This window comes from Psammomys obesus, unplaced genomic scaffold (genome assembly GCF_907164565.1).
Source record: "Psammomys obesus unplaced genomic scaffold, mPsaObe1.curated_primary_1811, whole genome shotgun sequence".
Lineage (NCBI taxonomy): Eukaryota > Metazoa > Chordata > Mammalia > Rodentia > Muridae > Psammomys > Psammomys obesus.
In genome coordinates, this window is record NW_026585504.1 from 68,894,964 (window position 1) to 68,907,172 (window position 12,209).

At 41.4% G+C, this 12,209-nt stretch overlaps 1 protein-coding gene across 8 annotated transcripts in view; it reads right to left on the reverse strand.

The window, feature by feature from the left end:
- Pfkfb2 (6-phosphofructo-2-kinase/fructose-2,6-biphosphatase 2) overlaps nucleotides 1-12,209 on the reverse strand; it is a 28,098-nt gene that overhangs the window by 11,023 nt on the left and 4,866 nt on the right. For all 8 annotated transcript variants that reach the window (XM_055602452.1, XM_055602453.1, XM_055602425.1 and 5 more), the window contains 8 exons: nucleotides 8,714-8,839; nucleotides 8,129-8,225; nucleotides 7,662-7,728; nucleotides 7,465-7,539; nucleotides 7,027-7,083; nucleotides 5,976-6,100; nucleotides 1,056-1,263; nucleotides 528-674 (listed from right to left, as the gene is read on the reverse strand). In XM_055602452.1, coding sequence (XP_055458427.1) covers nucleotides 528-674; nucleotides 1,056-1,263; nucleotides 5,976-6,100; nucleotides 7,027-7,083; nucleotides 7,465-7,539; nucleotides 7,662-7,728; nucleotides 8,129-8,225; nucleotides 8,714-8,839 — 902 coding nt within the window. The remainder of the gene's footprint in view (nucleotides 1-527; nucleotides 675-1,055; nucleotides 1,264-5,975; nucleotides 6,101-7,026; nucleotides 7,084-7,464; nucleotides 7,540-7,661; nucleotides 7,729-8,128; nucleotides 8,226-8,713; nucleotides 8,840-12,209) is intronic.

Sequence of the window (12,209 nt, forward strand, 5' to 3'; positions counted from 1 at the left end):
TTGTGGTAAAGTAAAAGGGTAAAGAGGTGGAAAGAGAAACTCTAAGCTGAGCATGGTGACTCACGCCTGTCATCTCAACATCTGGGACACTGAGGCAGGAAGATCATGAATTCCAGGCCAACCTGGGCTACAGTGAGCCCTGGTAGCAATAACAAATAGAAATGCAATTTCTATTTGTTATTGTCTGGTCTAAGCAATAAAGAATGCCAACAGAATTTTGGAGGACTTTCCCAGAACTGCTGGCCAAGTGACCAAAGCAAGTATTACAGAACTGAGTATTAGACGTTTCTTTTTCTTAGTAGAAAAAGAAAATGAGTCCTGTTAGCTCCACTCTGAAGAGGCCAGAGTGGCTGGGGTCTCACACTGGGATCAGGTACTAGAGCAGCCAGGAAGCCCTGATGAAGGGTAGTTATCCCCTTTCTCAACTAAGCTCTGAAACGGCAGGGTTCAGACTGCTCGGTTTCTAGTTAATGATGATGGTTTTCTAAGTTACCTAGATTATAACTCAATCAGAAAAGCCTACTCACAGCATCGATCTCATTTAGGATCTTCCACTGCTCATAGGTGACCCCAAGGGACTCAGCTGTTTGAATTGTTCTCTTCAACTGGCTTGTCCACACTTTGAGGTCCTGGATCTCCTGTTCCTCCAGAAACTTCTTCAGAGCCTGAGCAAACTGGGGTTTGGAAATAAAAGCTAGACAAAGAAAACATGCCATACCACACATACAAGACACACAGAGACTACTAGCCACTGTCAAACTATAAACCCAAGAGGAAATGAAATTCAATTAGAGCACTCTGTGCTCACATCACAAATGGTGCCCAATAATTTTCTGATGTCTGAATGACCACAGCAGAAAGGGTCTCAAGTGACCCATACTTTAATCCAGAGCTAGGAACAGTAAGCAGAGAACATCTTTAGCACTTGCCTGGCTATGTGAAACCACAGCCTAAGCCCAAATGGGATTTAAGCCGAAGGGATAAAACAGATGACCTCCACCACACCCTTCTAACAATTAAGCTTAAGAAATCCGGCTTATTGACTAACTACTCACCTGCTTTCCTCGAAATGAAAGGCCAGAGTCACCCCCAATCTTTCCCAAAAGATTGAATTCGCTCTCTCCATGCCGGCAAAGGTAGATGGTGCGAGGCTGGACATGGATATTCATAAGGTAGTAGACAATCTTACTCTGGATGTAGTCCTGTACTCTGTTGACCAGAAATCTCTGGCCTACATTTATCACCTTGATGAAAGAAAGATCCCTGGGATAGGGTAGAAAAAAATTCACAGTAAGAAAATCTAAAACTAGGAGTGAGGAGGGGAGCAGGGTTATCAACACCTGCAATTAGAAGGCTAAACTGGGGGGGGGGGGGGGTTGAGTTTGACCCGGTCTCAAGACAAATGAAAAACAAGTATAGGAAAAATGATATGTATACTGACTTGCAGGCACCATAGGCTCTTCTTTCTCTCCTCTATCACTGCCACATTTATGGAATTAAATGCTAAAAGATAGGTTACATCTCCAAACCAAGATGGCCCACACTTTCTTGAACTTCCAGCAAGTACATCTCTTCAGGTCCAGCCTGAGCCATGCAGCATATGTAAGTGTGGAAAACAGAATTCAGGCTTCCCAGGGACTGTCCTAAGTGACCTGAAGATTTTGCTAAATTCAAATTTTGATGACACATACAGGCCCCTTATAATGTAGTCAAAACCTGGACAGATCATGGCAACTCAGGAGGAGGAGAGGAAGAAACTAATGAAAAGCTGAAAGGATGCCTGCTAAACCCTCAGCCATCTAACCAGCCTGCCCCAAAGACACTGCTGTAAACTATGTGCTCTGTTGCCATAGTTTGTGTTAAATTTAAAGCAATAGAGCTTATTCAAAATAACGATCAAGAAAAAAAAGTGTAAAACAGAGATTCAGCCATCAACCTACCACCAGAGATGAAATCTATAAACATATGCTCTTATAAACGTAAATATCCCTATAGAATGCTTTTCTATATCTTAGAATAAACTAAAGATATCTCCTTATGCCATACCTAGGCAGTACCTTTCAGCCATTTATTTTTTAATTAAAAATTTTTTTACATTAATTACATTTTATTTGCTTTGTATCCCAGCTGTAGCCCCCTCCTTCATTCCCTCCCAATCCCACCGTCCCTCCCTCATCTCCTCCCATGCCCCTCTCTAAGTCCACTGATAGGGGAGGTCCTCCTCCCCTTCCCTCTGATCCTAGCTTATCAGATCTCATCAGGACTGGCTGCATTGTCCTCCTCTGTGGCCTGGGGTAGTCAAAGAGCCAGCCACTGAGTTCAGGTCAGAGACAGTGCCTGTTCCCCTTAGTAGGAACCCACTTGGATACTGAGCTGTCATGGGCTACATCTGAGCAGGGGTTCTAGGTTATCTCCATGAATAGACCTTGGTTGGAGTATCAGTCTCAGAAAAGACCCCCGGGCCCAGATATTTTGGTTTTGTTGCTCTCCTTGTGGAGCTCCTGTCTCTTCCAGGTCTTGCTAACTCCCCCTTCTTTCATATGATCGCCTGCATTCTGCCCAAGGTGAGGTTATGAGTCTCAGCACCTGGTTTGATACACTGCTGGGGAGAGTCTTTCAGAGGCCCTCTGTGATAGGCTCCTGTCCTGTTTCCTGTTTTCTCCTTCTTCCAATGTCCATCCCATTTGTCTTTCTAAGTGGGGGTTGATCATCTTACCCAAGGTCCTCCTTCTTGCTTAGCTTGTTTAAGTGGACAGATTTTAGTATGTTTATCCTATCTTATAGTTCTAGTATCTACTTAAAAGTGAGTATATACCAGGTGTGCCTTTCTGCTTCTGGGATACCTCACTCAGGATGATTTTTTCTAGTTCCCACCATTTGCCAGTAAATTTCATGATTTCCTTTTTTTTTTAAAATTACTGAGTAGTATTCCATTGTATAAATGTACCACAATTTCAGTATCCATTCTTCCATTGAGGGACATCTGGGTTTTTCCCAGGTTCTGGCTATTATGAATAAAGCTACTTATAAACATGGTTGAACAAACGTCCTTGTTGTGTACCTGAACAGATTTTGGATATATGCTTAGGAGTGGTATAGCTGGATCTCGAGGAAGCAATATTCCTAAGTGTCTGAGAAAGTGTCAGATTGATTTCCAAAGTAGTTGTACAAGTTTACATTCCCACCAGCAATGGAGGAGGGTTCCTTTTTCTCTACAACCTCTCCTATCCAGCATGTATTGTCACTTGAGTTTTTGATCTTAGCCATTCTGATGGGTATAAGGTAAAACCTCAGGTTCTTCTTGATTTGCATCTCCCTGATGGCTAAGGATAATGAGCATTTCTTTAAGTGTTTCTCTGCCATTCTATATTCCTATACAGAGAATTCTGTTTAGTTTTGTACCCCATTTTTTTTAATTGGATTACTTGATTTGTTGCTATTTAACTTCTTAAGTTCTTTATATATTCTGGATATTAGCCCTTTGTCAGCTACAGGGTTGGTGAAGATCCTCCGTATGTAGACTGTCATTTTGTTCTGACAACAGTGTCTTTTGCTTTACAGAAACCTTTCAGTTTTATGAATTCCCATTTATTGATCGTTGCTCTGAGAGCCTGTACTGTTGGTGTTCTGTTCAGGAAATTGTCTCCTGTGCCAATAAGTTCTAGGCTCTTCCCTACTTTTTCTTCTAACCGATTTAGTGTGTCCTTTCAGTATATCCTTTCAGCCATTTATTATGGAAATGGCTTCAAAATACTTGTGTTCTGGAAACACATTTGAATAAAATAAAAAGTACAGAACATTAATGAGATAACTGGAGTCATTAAACACTGTACTATGCATAGTATTTATGATGTTTCCACTTGCTGGTCTATAATGCCTTATCTTTATGACTATAACAGCTAAATGCACAGATGTCATGACTGGCTTTGATTATCAGCATGAATGGATTAAGAAATACCTACAGCAACAGTGAGGTACCCCTCTGGGTATGTCTTTGAGAGTGTTTCCACAGAAGACTAAATGAGGGAGGGACCCTCACCCTGACTGTGGGCCTTTAAGTTCCTGGACTGACTAAAATGAAAAAATGGAGCCAGGAATGGCATCTTATACCTGTAACATCAGCACTTAAGAGGCTGAGGCAGGACTGCCCTGAGTTCAAGGCTATCCTGGGATACACAGTGAGGTCCTGACTCAAGAAATAGGAGAAGAGAGAAGAGAAAGCCAGGTGAGTACAACTTTTCTCCTTCTTGAGCCTCTGAGATGTGAGCAAGCAGCTTCCCACCACTCTGGGAAGAAGCCAGTCCTGCCCATATTTTCCCCACCATGGTTGCAGTACCAGCTGAACACTAAGCCAAAACAATATTCTCCTCCCTGAGTACCTTAGATCAAGTATTCTGTTACAAGGAAGAAGAAAAGTGGTGACCATAATATTGTTTCATCAAGATTTAATGGTGCATGCAGTAATCCCAGCACTATGGAGATGGAAGGAGAAGGATCAGTTCAAGGTCATCCTCCATTATACAATGAGTGAAAGGCCAGTATGGGTTCCTTGAAACTGTCTCAAAAACTCAAAACAAAATACACTATTCCATAAGGCAATGTGCCTACGAATTTCCATGCATATACTTTCTTTCTTCGATATGGACATATTATCTTACTATGCCCCACACTAGGCAAATCAATCTGTGTTCTATGCTGCACTGCCAGGAGACATCACCACAGTCATTATGGCTAACATTGATCACACATTTTTCTCTGAGTCAGGCAGTGTCCCTCAGTTTATATGATATATATGTAATGAGCATACACACTGAAATAGATATATATGGTATTACATATATATTGATTAAAGCTAATGACACATCTCCAAGAGATATCCTATAGCATTCTAGTTCCAATCTGCTAAATCTTGAGCAGTACTTCTTAAGCAGATATGATTTGGGTCCCTAAGAGACATTTGGTAATGTCTGAAAACATTTCAGTTATCAAAGCTTGGAGGTATTCCTGGCACCTAGTGGACAGAGGCCAGGGAGATCTGCTAAACATATTAGAATACAAAGAGTAGTCCTTACAACAAAGAATTCCGTACTTCAAAATGTCAATAATGCTTAGATGGAAAGCCTTGCTCCAGAGCAGTGGTCCTCAACCTTCCAAATGCTGTGACCCCTTAATACAGTTCCTTATGTTGTGGTGACTCCCAGCCATAAAATTATTTTTATTGCCACTTCATAACTGATTTTGCTAATGATATGAATCATAATGTATATATCTAATATGCAGGATATCTGATATGTGATCCCTATGAAAGAGTCATTCAACTCCCAGAGGATTTGTGACCCACAGATTGAGAACCATTTCTCTGGAGAATAAAAAAGAAAAACTGATGATAAGAAAATATGGTTAAGTAAATCATACAAGCAACATAAATATCTGTGCTGGCTAGTGTTATGTCAACTTAACACGAGTCAAAGTCATCTGAGAGGAGGAACCTCAATTGAGAAAATGCCTCCATAAAATTAAGCTTTAAGCAAGCCTGTAGTACATTTTCTTAATTAATGATTTATGAAGAAGGGCCCAGCCCATTGTGGTGGTACCATCCCTGGGCTGGTGGTCCCTGCTTCTCTAAGAAAGCAGCCTGAGCAAGCCATGAGAAACACGCCAGTAACAGCATCCCTCAGTAATAACTCCTACCTCCAAGTTCCTACCCTGTTTAAGTTCCTGTCATGATTTCTTTCAATTATGAGCAGAAAAATGGAAGTGAAAAACAAATAAACCCTTTCCTCTCCAACTTGCTTTTGGTCATGGTACTTCCTCACAGTAATAGTAACCGTAAATAGAACAGTATCACAATAACAACCTGGTTCTGGGAAATGACATAAATATCACATATTTAGATTACCAGAAAGAATTTAGAAACCAACAGAAAGATACTTTTTCTCCTGCCTCAACCCTCAGATCATAGTGTTAGGCCTTACTTATCATAGTTGTCTGGGTCAAGGGGCTGGTAAGTGACTTTGTAGCACTCAATTCTCTTCAGGAAGTCCTCCATCACATTCTCCCTATTTCTTTCAGGGTAGTCAGGACTTGACACTTTTACCTCCTAAAATCAGAGGAACATAAGGGCCTGGTCAGAGTGCTGATCTTAACATCTCTCCTACAAATAGCCACTTAAAAAAAAACAACAGAAAAAAAGTCCATTAAGACAGCTTTTCAGCGGAGCACTGCCGCTCCCCATTCACTGAACACTCTCATCCTGTCCTGTGACCCTGGCAACCAAGAAAGGGAAGACAACTGGGAGTCATGTGCCTGCTTTTGGCCAAAGGACAGAGGGAGTTATGCAGCAAGTGCTGCCTCTGAGCCCTGAGCCCTTTATATATTTGCCTGTGAACACAGACTGGGCTCTAATTTCCCTCCTATTTCTACTCAGAATAGTGTAAGTGATGCCATATTTGACTTAGGAATCACTGCCTCTTCCTCAAATAAGATACCTACAGTTCCTATGATGTGATGGCACTTCTAAGAGAGCATGCAAAGATGACGACTTGGCACACAACAAGATACAACCTATCCTGTGAGTAGTGTCTGGTGCTGTGCCCATAGGACATAGAATACTCAATACTGATCAGAACAATTCTCAGTGCTGATCAGAACATTAAACAACTACTGAATAAATGGCATTCCTATGGGGTGGGATGAATAGCAAAAAGAAGTCTATTCTGGTACAATATTTAAGTCCCAGTGTCAGGTAATATCAGAACACAAATACAGGACTTCCACAATCTAAGCTGTTCTGAATTCAGCAACTCATTTTTATTGTATTCCTCAAAGGCCCAGGCTCTTTTCCCAAAAAAAGAGTATAAAGGTACAAAATTCTCCCAGATAAAGAAGATCTTTATGATGCTAAGCATGTCTACTTCCTTCTTTGACTACTCAGCGTAAACACACACACACACACACACACACACACACACTGAGAAAAAGACAGACTGAGGCTGACTGACTAAAGGTGACAGGTATGACACTCACCAGAATATTGGCAGCAATGACATCAGGATCATCGCAGACAGATTCCACAAAGAACACCTAGCCATGGAGAGAAGGCATGACAAACACAGCAAAAATGCCAGGCTGTTAACTGAAAGCACATGCTCACCTACTCCACCTAGCTACCACATCTTCAGGATTTTTTTCATAAAGTGTCCCTCCAGGGCTCATTTAAAAACAGATCTTACCACATCGCCTAGTCCTCAAACGTACAAACTAAATAAAGGGCAGAGAAAGGCTCTAAAACAAAACAAAACAAAACAAAAAGCCACTCAAGGAGTAGGCATATGCCCTGAGAGGACAAAATCAGATTCTAACTCTTATGCTCACCAGAGTCAAAGATTCTACATTCCCCATCTCTCCAGCCTAGCTCCCCACCTCCACTCATCCCTTTTCTTCTAGCATAGAGTCAGAGCCCACCTTGAAGGCATTCTGCTTGGCAAAGTTCAAAATCATGTCCCTCCTCTCCCGAGTAGTATTGGTGGCATCAAACACCTAGGCAGAAGCATACGAAAAGAATGAATCCGAGATAAATGACACACCATCCAAGGCCCACTCCAGATGGGGCTGGGTAGCCAGGATGCTGGAAGAGTGGATATGAAGAAGGGGAAGCTTACTGCAATCTGTCCACTCTCTTCAGTAAAATAGGACTTAACATCTTCCAGTGCTACCAGAGCACACTGTCTGCAGTGAGAACAGAGGAAATCAGTGAAAAGAGCTAAAGTCAAACCAGAGACACAGAGACACAGTTGTAGGAGTCATTTCCCAGTCAGTTTCTTTCTTGTTATAATGTTTCCTTTAACTAAATCTTTCAACTTTTCCCATGGAAGTTCACACACCATCACAATTTCCTCCCTATCCAATTCATAGGCCTTATTCTTCTTTAGGCATCACATAAAAGTATCACCTAAAGTGCTGTCTGCTACCCATCCAACCTAAGCTAATGTTTAATTCTAATAACTTCCATTAAAATCTCCCCCCCACCCCAGATACTTCCTGAGAAACATGGGACCCTAACACATTCAGTCTCACAACTGCCCAAAAACAATTGACTTAGGTTAGGCCTTTTTTAAAAAAGACTCACTTGCGGATCTTCATAGCCTCTTCATTGTCATGTCTGAAGAAGTCATAAGACTTATAGGACTTGACTGCTTCACGCCGATATACCCCAAGATTAAACACTGCAGCAAAAACAACATGATGGCCCCACTAAAGGAGACTTCTTGGCCTATGAGAGTGGCCAATGGGATGGAAAAAGCACCATGCATGTTGAAAACAATACCAAATTAAGAAAAGTTGGGTGAAAGTCCCAACTCACAAGAAGAACTTGGGCAAGTTTGAAGCTGAGTTTCTCCTCCTCAGCTACTGATTTACCAAAGTTCCATTAAGGTTCAATAATATGACACATGTGCCAAGGGTTTTGAAATACCATATTCTCATTTAATTCTGAATGCTTCTATCAAAGGCATTCTATTAAAAGTAGGATGATCTGCCAGGGCTTGGAGGAGATGAGTCTAAGGACATGGAACAGATCCAGTAAATGAGGAAGAAATCTTTATTTTTGTCAGAAGCATTATATGACCTTGACGATAGGAAGGCTAAGTCTCTCAGAGACCTGTGGGGCCTCAGAACTAATCAACTACATTCCCAAGGTATGACCTAAACCTACCTTTGGTGGGTACGCCAATCCAGTTGAGGTAACGTGTTAGTTTCTTGGACACGTAAGTTTTACCCCGGGCTGGCAAACCAATCATAACAATGAGAGTTGGAGAGTTGGTCATGTAGGAAGCCCATGCTAAAAAAAAAAAAAAAAAAAAAAGAAACAGGCAGGACTAAATAAGTACACGTCTCATGAGGTTTATGTAGTAGATGAGGAACTTCATAGTCCTCAATTCATATAATACTCATAGGGTAGAGGGCCAGGAAGGTTGACAAGGCAAACTGAGGCTGTATTTGGTATATCTCTTGAAACACAGTTAAAGGGTCATGCAGACTTTCATAAAGTGCCCAAAGAAAGGCATTTCTTTCCCAAGTCTTCAAAGAGGTTCCCAGGATGGAAAGAAATAGTAGTCAAGATTCAGAAGAGCGAGAATGCCTAATAATACTGTAGCTGTGATTCTATTCAACCCCAAACTGGCTGACTTTAAAATAAATCCAGGTTTCTTCCTTGATCTCACCCATCTGTCCAGAGTCTCAGACAAGACTTTGATGGTCTCTGAAAAAGAATCATGCCTCAAGCTATTTTGGCAACAACACTCAGGTCATGAACTCCTCCTTCACTTTAATTCCTAAAGGACAGTGATATTTGGCAACCAAAGGCGGCAGAAAAGGGTTTGAATAGACTCCGTCAAGGGTCAGGGTCAAGCACAGGGGCCTGGAGGCCTGCCTTCCCCAACGGCTCATAGAAAAAGCAAGATGCCTGGCAAGCAAGGCAGTTGTTGGTGCTAACCTGTCATAATTGCCTCCCTTCAGGGGTGTTCATCTACAAGTCTAAGTTTCACTGGGTTGCTGGGCTTGGAGGGCTAGTGACTTGTACAATGCACAAATTAGTCAAGTGTAGACCTTGCATTAGAATCCAGACCTGTGCTTCCCAGACAGTTTTTCTCCCCAACAAGAGGCCTCTTCACTTTGCTCACAGAACTGGTTTCTCCCTGCTCATGCTGCCACAGAGCAGAGGTAGAGAAAAGACCTGCATTTGTGCCTGATTAACCTCTTTCTTGAAGACAAGACCTAAATGGAGGCTATCAGGAAGAGTTCAGGTATAGGCTCTCTCTATGGAGAAAGGCTATCTAGAGACAAGAAAAGTGTGTATGTGTGTTGGGGAGAAAGGGAACCTTGACCTTCTGCTTCCCAGCACTCTTTTCCAAAAGGAGCCCTTGAAACATGTATCACCTGATGGTGAAAATGCCACTGTGAAGCTAAGCATCTCTGCAGCTGCAGTGAGGTCATTCTCACTATGTCAGAAATTAAGGCACCAAGACACTATCCACTCATGCACACCACTAAGGGTCTACATCTTCAAAAGACCTGAAATCATTATAATGTCATGTACATGGCTGTTGTGATACCTCCCTTTTGCAGGGATCATGGGAAGAAATATCCTAAAAGGGAGATGTGGCCCAGCACAGTTTGGAAGGAGAAAAGAAACCACCTAATAGAAAATCATAAAAATGTCCATATTTCAGAACCTACTGGGCTCCCTGCTTTGAAGAAGCACACTTCAACCTCTTTAGGGTTTGGTTTCACTTTGCTAAATAAACTTCTGCTTGAGCAGTCTATTAAATGTCTCTTGACTGAATCCTTTCCTTCAGAAAGAACTAAGAGACTGCCTACCAAGAGTTCAGCCCCTGTTGCATGGGGGAAATTGCTGCATGGAGGAAATTGCTGACTCTGGACAGGAGCTCCCCCAAGACAGGTAATGGAGTAACATAAGCAGTTGTCACCTCGATCCAAACAAGGAGCTCAGAGATAAGTAAACAGCACCGCACAGCCTCTGTGGCATTTGTCCCTGAGCACTGACCCTTAGGAGGCAAATAGTCCTGCCTGCCACCAGGCTGGACCAGTAAAAGCCCTTAGTGTTTATGTTCTCCAGCTTAATGCATACTCGTCTGGATGTGTGATGACTCAGCTCATTAGCTGCACTTATAAGCTCTCTGTCCACATCTTCCAGCTCATTAGGCACTTCCCCCAAAGGCGCTGCTTCCCTCCCAGAAGTTTAGAAAGGAAGCATGCTTAGGAGCTGATTGTGAAAAACAAGGGACTGACTGCTCTGTGTTCACCAGGGCTAACCAGGGCTTCTCATTTTCTGGAAAAAAAAAAAAGTAATCTAAATAATAATTCTTCACCTAAACTGCCATGCTGGTAAAACTAGGAAGATGGTTTCCTAACTGTTAAAAAAAAGCAAACGCATCACTAAGTTTGAATGGAAGACACTTCACGCTAATTGACCTAGTGACACTGTGACAGCATCTCTTTAACAATGGAAAACTGTTTCAACCCTGAATTTTTTTTGTCTTCTTCTTAAGCAAAGTTAAACTTGCTTTATCCAGCTTCAACTCATTTTTTCTTTATAAGCATGCTTAGACAAAATGAGAGCTTGACAGTTTCTTTCACATAAATGGAAAAACTAAAACCCAGAGAAGGTAAGAGCTTGGCCCACAGGACCACAAAAGAAAGTCAAGGTCAGGCTTCTTGACCACACCACTGATCTCATGACTGCCTATTCAGCTTTATCTGCTGGTTCTTAGCCATCACATTAGCACCGACAGAAGGTCCCCTGGAACACATGACTGTGTTCTTCATGCTTATCTGGGAGGGTGTCTAGGAGACTGACAGTTCCTGGTCTCCTCATGGCCAAGGACTTTTTCCATTATCCACATTAAATAGGCCCAGTGTTTTGAATTATACAACCATAAAGCATGTATCATTACTGCTATCTAAATTTTATTCATTAAAAGTTGCAAAGCCTGATTGTCTTCTGCTCTTTGACTGATAAGCATGAAATAATTAATCTCACAAAACTGTACCCACACACTAGAAAACTTGTGGTTTTATTAAGCAGTGCAGCTATAATCAGTAATACCCAACTTCCATCAAATAAGGCACTGAACATTCAAAGAACACATTTAAAACATGGATGAAGACTTCCACTGGATTTAACATGCTCCTTTTACTTCTATTTTTTAAAAAAAGCTGTTGCTGTGAGCATGCAGAAGTATAAATATGTTTGCTGAAGTATACTTTATGAGAGTGAAGTTTCAAACAATTATTGGTTGAGATTCAGTATGTGGAAAGGCAAATCTGAATTTACCAACATAAATAAAATAAGGAATACAAATAGAGTAAATTCTTAAAAAGCAAATGGTAACAGAACAGAGTATGTATATCATGTGCTTACCTACATCTGTTAATGGGTTACACCAAAATTAAACCCCTAAGAGAAGTGAATCTATCAGAGATAGGAGAGACTGGAAGAGATTTTACTTTCCATGTTTTCTTTTTGCATTATTTGAGTTTTTCTAATCATGAACTCCTTTTGTATTTATGGATAATACATTTGTCTTCTCCAAATCTACTCAAAATATTTTTTAAAAGATGATAAAAAGGACTTAATAAGGAAAGCATACAGAACCCTCATTTCCTGCTCTCAGGGACTCCTGAAACCA